Source organism: Podarcis bocagei (genome assembly GCF_964188305.1).
Source record: "Podarcis bocagei genome assembly, chromosome: 1".
Taxonomy (NCBI): domain Eukaryota; kingdom Metazoa; phylum Chordata; class Lepidosauria; order Squamata; family Lacertidae; genus Podarcis; species Podarcis bocagei.
Window position 1 is genome coordinate 11218145 of NC_138125.1, and position 14661 is coordinate 11232805.

The 14661-nt window shown below is 44.8% G+C and overlaps 1 protein-coding gene across 1 annotated transcript in view; it reads left to right on the plus strand.

Annotated features, from left to right (window-relative positions):
- SYNE2 (spectrin repeat containing nuclear envelope protein 2) overlaps positions 1 to 14661 on the plus strand; it is a 229664-nt gene that overhangs the window by 174663 nt on the left and 40340 nt on the right. Inside the window, exons 85-93 of the mRNA XM_081213478.1 lie at positions 424 to 625; positions 4563 to 4739; positions 6091 to 6213; positions 6565 to 6719; positions 7294 to 7438; positions 8979 to 9073; positions 9623 to 9857; positions 11593 to 11787; positions 12816 to 12941. Of these exons, the coding sequence (XP_081069604.1) occupies positions 424 to 625; positions 4563 to 4739; positions 6091 to 6213; positions 6565 to 6719; positions 7294 to 7438; positions 8979 to 9073; positions 9623 to 9857; positions 11593 to 11787; positions 12816 to 12941 (1453 nt within the window). The remainder of the gene's footprint in view (positions 1 to 423; positions 626 to 4562; positions 4740 to 6090; positions 6214 to 6564; positions 6720 to 7293; positions 7439 to 8978; positions 9074 to 9622; positions 9858 to 11592; positions 11788 to 12815; positions 12942 to 14661) is intronic.

Here is a 14661-nt window from a genome sequence, read left to right on the forward strand (position 1 = left end):
CCTGTTTCATTTTCAAATTTGGTGCTCTCATCACCGGGGAAGCTAATCTTTGGAAATCCCATCAGATGAGTTTGGCATCTTGTCTAAGGTTGGCATTAGGAGCCAACTAACTTCCTTTGAGGCTTCTGGCAAACATGCCGCACATGCAAAATATTGTGATCAGCAGCCTAGTGATGTGGCACATTTTAGCTCCATGCATTTATCTGCCTAAAGAAAGAAAAGAAGTCCCCTCCACACTTCAGAACACATGTCCATCAACCGTGGCGCGTGACGTTTTCCCAGTCTTATGCTGAGCAAGTCACTCAGTGCTCTTCCCTAGTATGAACGAACCATAGGAAGACAGGTAGACGTGCTCTTAAGGAAAGCGAGAGGTAATTGAAGTGTTTGCTATAATGCTGCATTTAATTTAAATTTTTTTCCTAGATGGACACTGATGAACAAAGAAATTGAAGATCACCTACACAAAGCACAAGCATCTTTACAACTTTGGGAATCTTACATTGGTTTACATGCTGAAGTCATGGCCAAGGTGGACAAGTATGAAGAGCAATATGGTTCCCTTTTGGCAGATGTGGCTGCAGGTCATACGATGGACTTCCTTAAGCAGAAGGTCAAGGATGTGAAGGTAGGTTAATGGGATTTCCATGGTGTGGTTGCCTAGAAAGTGGGTGAAGAATAAGAAAGGGATGCTCTGTCTGCGAGTGCAGAGTGTTTGAGGACCAGGACATTCGCAGGGAAACCAAAATGCTTATTTACAAAGCTATTGTACTACCAACCTTACTGTATGCTTGTGAAACATGGACTACTTATAAACACCATCTCCAGCTCCTCGAAAGGTTCCATCAACTGTGTCTCCGAAAATTTTAACATATCACTTGGGAAGATAGGTGAACTAATGCCAGTGTACTGGAAGAAGCAAAGATCACCAGTGTTGAAGTAATGGTTCTTCAACATCAACTTTGTTGGACTGATCATGTTGTTCGGATGCCTGATTTTTGTCTTCCAAACAACTACTCTATTCCGAACTTAAAAATGGAAAGTATAATACTGGTGGTCAACAAAATATGTAGTATAAACTACATATAAAAAAATATAGTATAAAGTATATTTAAAAATGTAGTATAAACACCAACAACTGGGGAACACTGGCCTGTGAGCGCTCCAATTGGAGAACAGCCTTTACCAAAGGTGTCATGGGCTTTGAAGACGCCCGGACTCAGGGCGAAAGGGAGAAACGTGCTAAGAGGAAAGCATGCTTGGCAAATCCACACCGTGATCAACTCCCGCCTGGAAACCAATGTGGAAGGACGTGTGGATCCAGAATTGGGCTCCACAGTCACTTATGGATTCACTGTTAAAACAGTGTTCATGGAAGACAATCTTACTCAACTCCAAGTGATCGCCAAAGAAGAAGAAGATAAAAAGATCTCAGGGTGTGGAGGCAATCAGGGGTGGGTGCCAAATGGCCTTCCAGTCTTTGCATGGGGCCCTTGGAACTCCTCAGGCCACACCCCTCACCAGCCCTGTCTTGCACCCTCCCTGAGTGTCTTTGCCAGGCTGCGTTATAGAATCGTAGAATTGTAGATTTCGAAGGGACCCCAGGGGGGGTCATCTAACCCAACCCCTGCAATGCAGGAATCTCAAATAAAGTGTCCATGACAGATGGCCATCGAACCTCAACTTCCTTCTTAAATTGTGGTGCCCAGAACTAGACACAGTATGGGTCACCAAGGCAGACTGGAGTGGGGCTATTCAATCCCTTGATTTGGGCACTATACTTTTGTTGATGCAGCCTAGATGCTTTGATGCTTTCTTCCCCTGCCCCAAGGTAAGCTTCTTGGGCTCAGGCCAAAGGTGTTAGCAATTTTGTCTGATCGGGACCCTTCTTTGCCTTAAGTGAACTGGTCGGCACCGCAAGCCTCAGAGAAAGTGTTTCATTGTCTTCTTGAACAGAAGGCCTCAGCAGAACTCACCAGTAGCTCAGAGATGGAAGGATTTCGGCTCTCTTCTAAAAATGGAAGTGGCTTTTTACGATGCAGTTTTGTATCTCTTGCTGACAAAGAAAACCCAGGATAATTTTGTCATAAATGAAGCAGCTATTAAATCCACCCGGTGCTAATAGCCCTTTCCCAATATCGGTGGAGGAGAGCCAAACTATTCTTCTTCCTTTTGTGAAGAATAATACCAGAGAAAGAACCCTAATGGACGGGGAGGTATGTTACACCCCTTGTCAGTTGTGAATGACTGCTAGGAATCCAATTGGGCACTTGATGAGCTTTTAAGCCTAACCCTTTCCCCGTGCTAACAGTTTTAGGTGAGATTGAGGACTTGTGTTAAAGTTATTCTTGCGTTTTCCCCCCAGGAGCGGATTGAAATGTGTTTGTGCCCTTAATAAATTGTATGCAAAGTCTAATGGGAAGAAATTTAAATGGATCGTTTTTGAAGCAACGGGCTGATTTGGCCTTAAAGAGCATCGCCACAAAGAGAAAAGGGCTTTGGATGCCAGGCATGCATTAGTCACATTGGCGAAATTTGTCCTTAATGGCAGTAAATTAGCATTTTAGACTTACTTTATGCCCATTAACAGCACAGCTGCCATTCCCATCCAGAAAGCACGATTTTTTAGGTAACTGGTGTTAAGTGGAAATTGTATTAAATTATACACTTCAGAAGAGATGTTCCCAAATCTCCACCCACCCGCCCGGATAAAGAACTACCAAGGAGCGCAATGCGTATCTTAATTCTATTTGTAATGTTAATCATCTGTGCACAGGGATTGCAGCCCATGAAATCTCAGGTACACAGCCTGACTGACCCTCCACTACCTTTAAGGCTGCTTGTCACAATTCTCCACTTCCAGCGTCCAGCCAGGTTTCCCCCTCCCTTTTTCTCTCCTCCTTGCAGTTCTATAAGAGAACAACCCCATCCTGACCCACTCTGATCAAAGTTAGATTTAGTTCTTTATTAGCAAAAACATGATCTCCACAGACTCGTTAGAGAGGCAGGCCTAATGAGCACAGCAGCTCATTCCTTGTGGGTCTTACTCCATGAAAGACTGAAAGCCCGAGCTCCTCACAGCCATCTAAGTCCCCTCCTCTCCAGGGCTTTCCCCAAGCAATCAGAGACTGTGCCTGTATGCAGCCAAGTTCTCCTCCACCCTTTTCACGCCTCTTCTGGTTCTGGGAGGTTGGGGTGGGAGACACCCGTGACGCTTCACCAACCAGACTAATCTCTGCCTCTTCGCCTCTCTTCTCCCACTCTCTTGCTTCCACTTCTGCCTCTGATTCTGGACTTCTCTCTGCCAAGGACTCTCTCAGCTCACTTAGCCCTATTTACCCCTTCAGCTTCTGAAACCATCTCTTCCCAGTCCTCTCTCTCTGCCCACTCATTGTTGTGCCACCACTATTCCCTGAGCTCTGAGCCTTCTTCGCCTTTCTTTTTTGCACTTAATTTATTTATTATTAATGTTGCAATACATATATGAAATGGGATGCAGGTGGCGCTGTGGGTTAAACCACAGAGCCCAGGACTTGCTGATCAGAAGGTCGGCGGTTTGAATCCCTGCGACGGGGTGAGCTCCCGTTGCTCAGGCCCTGTTCCTGCCAACCTAGCAGTTTGAAAGCACGTCAAAGTGCAAGTAGATAAATAGGTACCGCTTCGGCAGGAAGGTACACGGCGTTTCCGTGCGCTGCTCTGGTTTGCCAGAAGCAGCTTAGTCATGCTGGCCACATGACCCGGAAGCTGTACGCTGGCTCCCTCGGCCAATAAAGCAAGATGAGCGCCGCAACCCCAGAGTCGGTCACAACTGGACCTAATGGTCAGGGGTCCCTTTACCTTACATATATGAAATCTTTACATATTGATACATATACATTATATTCATCAATTCACATTTTCACATTTCATTATGTACCAACATTTATCCATTTCTTATTTCTTGCCCTGTGTCTTCCCTCCACCCCTGCATGACTTCCTTGTTATTATTTTGCAACTTTATTATTGAGATTGTAATTTTGTATCTTAATAATTAAGCATTCAATCTTCTATATCTGTTTAGTTTAGTTTAGCTTAGCTTATCTTAGTTTATCTTTGTGAAATCAGTCTACACATATCAATAAATTCTTGTTGGAGCATCTTTTGGTCAGGTATTCTTCTACACATTTCCATTCCTGTTTAAGATTTTGATTAGATTGCATTCTAATTGTTGCCATCATTTTTGCTAATTCAGTCATTTCAAAAAAAATATTTTGCCAATTTTTCAATGTTGGTACTTCTTCTGATTTCCAATATTGAGCCTATTTTATTACAAAATAGACATTTCTGAATGAATTTCATCCTGTCGTTTGTATGCACATTTTGATATGCACATTTAGAGACAAGAACTTCATTGCAAAATTTGGAGAACTCCAAATCACAAAAGTGATTTCCTTTCTGGCCTACTGTGCCCAGGGTCAGGGAAACATCTGGGTCTGAGGGCGGACACATCAGGCTGAGAGTGCAACCAACACCGTAACCCAGGAGCCTTCGTTTCTTTCTCTTGATGCATCTCCCTTTCTTTCCAGCTGCTGAAACTGGACCTTCAGAACATCAAAGAAAGTTTTCTTCCCGTTTCTGAGCTGGCAGATAAAATAGCTCAGCTGACTGAGCCCACAGAATCACTTCTTCCAGAAAAACTCCAGCCACTTCAAAGGATCACCTATTTGGAGAAGATGCTACAGATGAAAGAAAATGAGTTTGAGGTACTTCTGAGTGGGTCGCTTTGCTGTTAACTACTACATGTCAACAGGTTCTGGTGTGGGGGGGAGAGGAATAATGCTTCTGTGATTTTTTTTCCAAATGTATTTGTTGGGAAATGCCATTGGCCATACAAATTTATACGCCTGCACCATGAATTGGCAGGCTTCGGGCTTGCAGGATCTGTGCTGTTTTTTACTAGAACCCCACGACCCACCAGCTGATCAGGGGCAAAATTAATTTCCACCTAAGAACAGTCTGTTTCCTCATTTATTCCTGTATTCCACCTATCCTTCTTCTCAGTAGACGGAATAATAATAATAATAATAATAATAATAATAATAATAATAATAATAATAATAATAATAATTTTATTTATATCCCGCCCTCCCCAGCTGAGCCGGGCTCAGGGCGGCTAACAACAATCAAATAATCAAACAATCAAATAATCCAACATTCTAAAAACATTTCATTATAAAAATTAATTAAAATCAAATTAATGGCCACCGTTAAGCAAAATTCTGTGCAGGTTGCCAGAGGAGGGGGTCAGGCTGCGCCCTGACCAAAGGCCTGGTGGAACAGCTCTGCCTTGCAGGCCCTGCGGAAAGATGTCAAGTCCCACAGGGCCCTCGTCTCTTGTGACAAAGCGTTCCACCAGGTTGGAGCCGCAGCCGAGAAAGCCCTGGCTGTAGTTGAGGCCAGCCTAACCTCTCTGAGGCCTGGGACCTTCAAGATGTTTTTATTTAAGACCGTAGGTTCCTCTGTGGGGCATACCAGGAGAGGCGGTCCCGTATGTACGAGGGTCCTAGGCCGTATAGGGCTTTAAAGGTTAAAGCCAGCACCTTAAACCTGATCCTGTACTCCACCGGGAGCCAGTGCAGCTGGTATAGCACCGGATGAATGTGATCTCGCAGCGAAGACCCCATAAGAAGTGAGCAAATGCTCATTTTTCTGTTTCCAGAGATGGCAAAGCAGCCATTGTTAAGTTTCTTTTTCCCAGAAGGCCTTGCTGCAACTCCATGGCGCCTCATTTGCATGTCAGCCTCCTCCTCCCAAATTCTGCCTTGACTCTTGCAAGATTTCTCTCCCCTTTAATCATCTTCTAGCCCAATTGAGAATTCTAGATAACTCAAAAGCAAGCACGCTATTTTGTGACAGTTTCGCTGGGCAAATAAAGGTAGCGTCCTACTACAGATATCCCCCCCCCCCCCCGGTATCAGGGCAGTTTACAATGTTCAACATAGAGCACCATATAAAAGAAAGAAAGAAAAGTTCAAAATAATAAATAGGGTGATTGGCTAATCAAAATGAAAATTAAACCTCTGCAAACATCAGCATATTAATTTCTCTCCTCAGTTTGACCTTTTACAGCTGAAACGTTTTGAGACTTGCTTGGAAAACCTGGAGAATCGTGTTAAAGGGTTCACGGAAGTATTGGAAAATCTGAACCAAGGCACTGAAGACTCAGATCTACTCATGGTAAGCCATAAAAGCTCATAGGCCATCTTTTCCTAGCCTGGTACCCACCAGATGTTTGGAATTGCAACTCACTATCTCTTCTGGGCGGCAGGGGAGGAAAATATAGAGGAGCATAATCAGTTCTTCAAGAACAAAGCGGGCCGTTTAAAAAATTTGTTTGAGGCCGTTCTGATCTTCCCTAGCTGGTGTCCTTCCTTGTATAGCAATTGGTGGCTCTTGTTCCTTTGGCTTTCCTGGCACCTGGTGTTTTGCGCATTGCGCCAAAAAGAACTGCTGATCCTGTCTCCCAGCAGGAAGCATGATAGGCTTTTGCAAACCAGCGGCCTCATCTGTCTTGTCTTTTTTCCTCAGAGCCAGATGTTGGTCCTCACAGCTTTATCACCCGAGATGGAGAGTCTGAATGAATTCAGCTTTAGGTTTCCGCTCAGTGACTTCACTGCAAAAAGACTGCAGGATCTGAACTGGCAATGGACTCAGAAGAAAGCTATGGCTCTGGAGAAATGCTGGTAAAAAAAAACGTTCTTCCTGATGTTTAGTCAGAAACTCCTTCCTTGTAACTTGAATCCATTTGTTTGGGTCCAAGCCCTTTAGATAATTGATGATGGCCATCATATCTCCCCTTACACTCCTCTTTTCCAGGCTAAAAATACCCAACTCCCTCATCAGACTTGGTTTCAAGGCCCTTCATCATCTTGGTCGCCCTCCTCTGCCCACCAGCTTGTCAACACCCTTCCTAAATTGTGGTGCCCAGAATTGGACACAGTATTCCAGGTGTTGTCTGACCAATGCAGAACAGAGCAGGACTATGACTTCCCTCGGTCAGGACGCCAGACTTCTGTTGATGCCGCCGAGAATAGCATTAGCCTTTTTTGCTGCTGCATCACACTGCTGATTCGTGTTAAGCTCTGCCAGTCACTGGATCTGGCCCCACCTACTGTAGGGCTCCCTGTGTTCTGCCCCATCAGTCCCAATGGGCACAAGCCACCCTTGCCAGCTGGGCCACAATCATGCATGACTAAAAGCGTAACTGGCAGAAGGCGCAGCTGCAGAACTGATTTCGAATTTTGTTTTTCATTGCAGTGAACTGCAGGGCATTCAGTCTGATGAAAAGTTCATTCAGAGATGCCAAAAGTGGGTGCTGTTCCAAGAGAAAATGAAAGAGGTCTTGAGGGAAGATATGGCGGGCAGCCTAGAGGGGCTGCGGAAACAGCAGAGGGAGTATGAGGTAATGCTCCTCACTGTTTCGGCCCCAATCCAGAGCAGAAAGATGGATCTGATTGCCACACCAAGCAAATCATTGGCTGTGGGCCTTGAGTTATATTTTGCCATGATACAGTTTCATTCTCTAGCCAATTAGACTTCCTGAGGTCACTCTAGGGCAGTGGTTCCCAATTTACTAATCAGTAAACACCCCCTATTTTCCAAAAGCCAAGCCATGGACCCCCTGCTTTTGAGAAATTAGATAACACTATGGTAGTTACCTGCATAAAGCAGTTTTTTGGAGAAAATGTGGGGTAGCCCCTAATAAGCAAAGGGTTTTAGGTATACTGAAAAAAGACCATAGCATTTGTGATATTACCACAAATCGCCTATCCCCGGACAGTAGGAAAAACTTCTCTCCATTGCTCCACTACAACGGAATAATAAAAAAGCAATTGTGTTCCTAACTTGCAAGTGTCCTATAAGCAGAAGGCTTTTTATTTGAGAGAGTATGCTATTCCTTACTTGTAATCTGGGATGGTAAGGTAAAGGTAAAGGGACCCCTAACCATTAGGTCCAGTCGTGACCGACTCTGGGGATGCGGCGCTCATCTCGCTTTACTGGCCGAGGGAGCCGGCGTACAGCTTCCGGGTCATGTGGCCAGCATGACTAAGCCGCTTCTGGTGAACCAGAGCAGCGCACGGAAACGCCGTTTACCTTCCTGCCGGAGCGGTACCTATTTATCTACATGCACTTCGAGGTGCTTTCGAACTGCTAGGTTGGCTGGAGCAGGGACCGAGCAACGGGAGCTCACCCCATCGCGGGGATTCGAACTGCCAACCTTCTGATCGGCAAGTCCTGGGCTCTGTGGTTTAACCTACAGCGCCACCCGCGTCCCTGAGAATCTGGGATGGTACATCTTAGCAAATCTTTGCAGCCTGTCGTTCTGCTAACTTGCATCTTCAAGACATAGGTGAAGGCATGGCCAGGGCTCGATAAAGTATTGGTTGAAGTATTGGAGTAGAAAATAGCTGGAATTTTGTAATGTTGGTAATAGTAATAGTAGTAGTAGTAGTAGTAGTAGTAGTAGTAGTAGTAGTAGTAAAAATAATAATAATAATTTATTAATATTTAGTCCTCCTGTGCCCAAGTTTCATCCTGCCTTAAAAGGATTATTTAGTTAAATACAGTCTGGCTCAAATGTAAAGAAGTAAGGGCCACAACCCTTGCTCTGCCCTCTTTTTCCTCTGGCCCTGCCCACTCCTGGGATGTGGCCCTTTGGCTGAAAGATGCCCTCCCCACTCCCAAAGTAAACATGCCACACTTATCCTTTGCGGGAAGAAGGAGGGCAAGGCATTCTTTCTTCCTTCCTTCTTTCTTCTCAAAACACTTCTCAGCTGCACTTTGTGGGTGTAGATTTCACATCTTCAAAGAGCTGGAGCAGAACTCTTGCAAATAAAGTGCCCAGGCAGATTAGGGCTCTGCAAAGGGCTCTACTTGTGCCGTGGTTTTAATCTTTCCCTTTGCGTGAAGCATAATTAAAACATTTCCTTCGGTGTTTGCAGACATTGCAAGCTGAGATCTTGGTGAACCAGCAGACTTTTGATTCTATCATGTCAAAGGCTTTGCACGTGCTGGAATCGGGAGAAGCTGAAAACCGGTGAGATATATGCCTCGGTTGTGTGTTTCAAATTGGGGTGCAGTTGCGGGGGGTGTGCATTCTAAGGCTTGAACTCGACAACAGTTTTTAAGGGAGGGTTGAATAAATCACCGTGCCTAAAACAGTGAGTCATGGAGCCGAGCAGAGGATTGTCTCACCCCTTATATACCCAGGTGATCACTCCACACCACAGGTGAGGGCCTCCTGCAGGTAGCACATTATCAAAAGGTCCATTCCAAACAATATAGGAATCTGGCCTTTTGTGTTGTGGCATCTAATCTTTGGCATTCCCTCCCATTACATATTAGACAGGCGACATCTGTGTGTATGGAAGACCTTCTTCTAACAAGCCTTTCAAGTTGAAATTGTTCCCAGTCTAAATCTGTAGTGCAATTGTTTTTAATTGTTCTATCGTTTGTGTGTTTGCTGCCCTGGACTCCTTTGGGAGAGGAAGGGTGGGATATAAATTGTAGTAGTAGTAGTAGTAGTAAGAAGAAGAAGAAGAAGAATATGCTACATGACTGACAAGTTAATCTCTGACCACTTCAGGACCACGTTTCTCTCCAAACTCACCCTGCTGAAGGAACAGTGGCAAAGCATCGTCCGGGCAGCTCAGCAGAGAAAGGGCGAGATTGACAGTCTTGTAAAGCAATGGCAAAAATTCACAACTTCACTACAAGACATCAAGAAGATCCTCGTGCACACAAGTGGATTCATGGCTGCTGTGGAGAGTCAGGAGAAGTATAGTCTGCACCAACTCAGGAATCTGAGTCACGACGTCAAGGTTAGGCCTCCTCTTCCTACAACCAGCAAAACATAGATAGCATTGCATTTTTAAAAGATCAAAATAGCTTGGAAAACTTAAAGGGGACTCGGCATCTGTTGGCATCCGTTAAACTAGGGGTGGGCAGAAGATCGCTCAGAATCTAGGTGGTTTGCAGTGTAACGGAAAATTATTTCTGACTCTCAGTTGTCTTAACTATAGCAATGACAGAAAATAATTCCCCCTATAAATTAGGTTGCTGAAATAGAATGCTTGAGGAGAGACCAAGTGTAGGGTCATTTTTTATATATGGAAGGACTCAAGAGGTTTGTTTTGGTCCTGATCAGAAACTCCTGGCATTTTGTTCCTTAATTATTGGAGAATGCCCGCCAGGTTAAGTCAATATTTTGCACACCTGGCTCCAGGGTCCTAGGGAAAAATAAAGTAGATCCCTCAAGCTTTAAGTTTGCTCACCCCTGCATTAAAAACTGACTTCGTTTTTTTTCGTAAAGCAGTGGATCCAATTATTCCAGCTACCTCTAATATTAAATCATCTCTTTTTCTCCAAGGATGGTTCAGTATCTCTCTTCTCCTTTTTGGGGGAGCATCAACAAAAGTAGAGCAGGAAGATTGTAGATATTCTTCCTGCTCTGCAGCTGTCCTGGCTGTTTCTCCTCTCCTGCCCCTGGTGGGGGTGTATGTAATGTGGAGAATATTTGGAATAGACTGTGAAGACCTCGGTTCAAATCCTGACTCAGCAACAAAGTTCTCAGGGTGACTGGATGTGAGGCCTTCTTTACACACATGCACACACACACACACACACAGAGAGAGAGAGAGAGAGAGAGAGAGAGAGGCACACGTTCAGTCTAACCTACCAACAAGAGTTGTTTGGATAAAATGACTGAGAGGGACCCCACACATTGCCTTGAATTTATTGGTGGACATCCAGGGAGAATTATTATTTTTAAGCTACAGATAGGTAGCCGTGTTGGTCTGCCATAGTCAAAATAAAAAAAATCCTTCCAGTAGCACCTTAAAGACCAACTAAGTTAGTTCTTGGTATGAGCTTTCGTGTGCATGCACACTTCTTCAGATACATACTACTGTGTATCTGAAGAAGTGTGCATGCACACGAAAGCTCATACCAAGAACTAACTTAGTTGGTCTTTAAGGTGGTACCTTGGGTTAAGTACTTAATTCCTTACGGAGGTCCGTTCTTAACCTGAAACTGTTCTTAACCTGAAGCACCACTTTAGCTAATGGGGCCTCCTGCTGCCGCCGCACGATTTCTGTTCTCATCCTGAAGCAAAGTTCTTAACCCGAGGTAATATTTCTGGGTTAGCAGAGTCTGTAACCTGAAGTGTATGTAACCTGATGTGTATGTAACCCGAGGTACCACTGTATATAAATATTAGGCATTGTTATCGTTGTACAAACATGAGTCTCGAAGCTACTAACGTGAGTTTGACCAAACTGCGGAAGGCAGTGGAAGACAGGAGTGCCTGGCGTGCTCTGGTCCAGGGGGTCACGAAGAGTCGGACACGACTAAACGACTAAACAACAACATCGTTGTACAAATCCTGCGGAAACCAGACTGAGAGAACATTTTAAACAAGAACTCTCCAAACACTGGTTCTTAAAAAGGAATGATTTCTCTACTAAAACTGTTTGGTATTGTTTTATTCCTTTGTGGCCGTGTCTCTGTGTGTTCATATGATTACAGTTTGGGCATGTTTTCCTGTTTTCTTTTTAGAAAAAGGAGATCCTCCTTCAGAGGTGGCAGACCAAGCACGCCTTAACCTTGGCAGCCGGGGAGAAGTTACTTGATGTGGCAAACCCCGAGGCCAGAATTGCCCTACAGCTCAAGATGACGCATGTGCAAGAGACCTGGAGCAAAACCCATCTTCAGCTGGAGAAGATCAGAAAGCAGCTTCAGCGCACCCTGCAGGTATTTAGCATAAGAGAAGACCCTGGCGAGAGTTCGGAACCCCCATATTCCTATAATGGAGTTTCCAAGCTGGTGTTGATTCATCTTGAGAACAGGATGAAAGCAACATGTACGTTTAGAGACACAGACCCATCACAAATTGCAGAACAAAGCTTGTCCCAAAGGCAGTAAGTAAAGGTAAAGGGACCCCTGACAGTTAAGTCCAGTTGCGAACGACTCTGGGGTTGCCGCGCTCATCTCGCTTTACAGGTCAAGGGAGCCGGCGTTTGTCCGCAGTCAGTTTTTCTGGGTCATGTGGCCAGCATGACTAAGCCATTTCTGGCAAAACCAGAGCGGCGCACAGAAACGCCATTTACCTTCCCACCGGAGTGGTACCTATTTATCTACTTGGACTTTTTGGCGTGCTTTCGAACTGCTAGGTTGGCAGGAGCTGCAACCGAGCAACAGGAGCTCACCCCATTGTGGGGATTCAAACCACCAACCTTCTGATTGGCAAGCCCAAGGCACACTAATTAAGGAATTAGATGGGGGGGTTGCTATGGCATTGACACCACAAAGGAATGCCTACCTTTAAAAAACAAAAACTAGACTATGTGGCAGGGGAGTAGAAGAGTTCAGGACACAGGCGTAGCTGGGGGGGAATCAAGTAAATCAATAAAAATAACTGAGGTTCTGCCCCCCTAACATAAATCCTGGCCCATGGTTCAGGATCTGAATCCACTCCTATTTTGCTGGCTCCTGAGATTTTACAAAGGCCTGAGTGTTTGCAAGTGTTCGCAAATGGTCCCCAAATCCTGAATGCTTCTGAATTTTCTTACACTAGCTCTGGCTTGGATGTTGAGTTGGGCAATGATGCTTTCTGAGTGTCAGTTTCTACCTCTGCACACCAAGTTGCCCTGTCTAGTAAAGAGGACAACAAAATAGCTCAGGGCTTAGGTGTTCCTAGCTTCGTCCATCCTTTTAAGTAACGTCTACTGGCGTCCATTAGCTCCCTTCATTTCTTGCTTTTTCCCTCTTCGAAATTACAGACGTGGGAGAGCTGCAAAAGCCAAGCTGAAAACCTGGGCAACAGGCTCCGGGAGCTGAAGGCAAGAATAAAAGACCCTCTTCCAGTCCAGCATGCTGAGCTTCAGGCCGCCAAGGAACACGTCAAGGTAAAGAAAACCCTGAATTGTCAATTGCCGCATTTTTTGCTCCATAAGACACACTTTTTTCCTCCTAAAAAGTAAGGGGAAATGTCTGTGCGTCTTATGGAGTGAATGCGTGGTCCCTGGAGCCGAATTGCCCAGGGGCAAAAAGCAGACCGTATTGGTTTTTTTTAGAAAGAAGGAAGTGGGTGTTGAAACGAAGCCGCTGAGCAGCTGATCGGCAAGGGATCAGGAGGGAGATAAGGGGCTCTAGAGATAAAGGAGGCTGCCTGGGAGGGGGGAGGTAAAAGCCCATGGATCCTCAGGATTTTTGCATTGGGTCACCCCAAATTCACCATCAGATCACATAGCATGTCCATGGCTACAGCCGGTACCAAAAAAACCACGCATCCACTGTTTTATGGGGCTGCAATGGTGCAAAAATGTCGTTACAAAGCACGGATCCACATGGATTCTCAGGATTTTTGCATTGGGGTACCCCAAACTCACCGTCAAATCACATATCATGTCTGTGGCCATAGCATGAACCACAAAAATCATACATCCACTGTTTCGTTCAGAATATTTTTTTTCTTGTTTTCCTCCTCTAAAAACCAGGTGCGTCTTATGGTCAGGTGTGGCTTATGGAGCGAAAAATATGGCACTTCCCTAGTTTAGCTTTTAAAACCAAGATATCGTTTCTCTTTTGCATTTACAACACAACTTTTTCTCCACTGAGCTCAAGGTGTCGTACATGATTCTCCCCCTTTCATCCTCAATGAATTGCCACAACAACCCTATGAGGTAGGTTAGGCTGTGAGAGGCAACGGCTGACCCAAGGTCACCTTGTGAACTACATGGCCGAGTAGGGATTTGAACCCTGGTCTCCCAGGTCCTAGTCAAGCCTTACTGCCCAGTGGGGCAGAAGCCTCAAGCGCTTCTGGGAAATGGGCTTCCTCTTGCCTGGCTATTGACGTCCTAATTTCTATAGGAGCCTTTCTCTTCTCATTTGTTTTCGTCCCAGTAAATTTATGCAAGTTGAATAATTAGAGGCAGGTTTCCCTAACCAGGCGTCCTCCAGATGTTTTCAACTACAGCTCCCAAATTGTAGCTCCATAACATCAGGAGAGCACTAGGTTGAGGAATGCTGATTCAAAGAATATCCACACTCCCAACTCCTGATGCTCTGAAATAGTTCTGGAAAGCAGGTTGGGGCACCATGCTGAGCTAGTGTAGAGCTAATGTAATAATAATAATAATAATAATAATAATAATAATAATAATAATAATAATAATAATAATAATATATTTATTTATTTATACCCCGCCCATCTGGCTGAGTTTCCCCAGCCACTCTGGGCGGCTCCCAATCAAGTGTTAAAAACAGTACAGCATTAAATATTAAAAACTTCCTTGAACAGGGCTTAAGATGTCTTCTGAATGTCAGGTAGTTGTTTATCTCTTTGACATCTGAGGGGAGGGCGTTCCACAGGGCGGGCGCCACCACCGAGAAGGCCCTCTGTCTGGTTCTGTCTGAAGAGCTAATGACTATATTTTGAAAAGAAAGAAAAAAAGAACGAATTCCTATGCTCAACAAATAACCCAGAGATGCACTTTAAGTAAAAAGACACATTCTACTCATGTAAAAACACGCTGATTCCCAGACCGTCCGCAAGCCGGATTTAGAAGGCGATTGGGCTGGATCCGGGACCCGGGCCTTAGTTTGCCTACCCATGTCCTAGTCCAA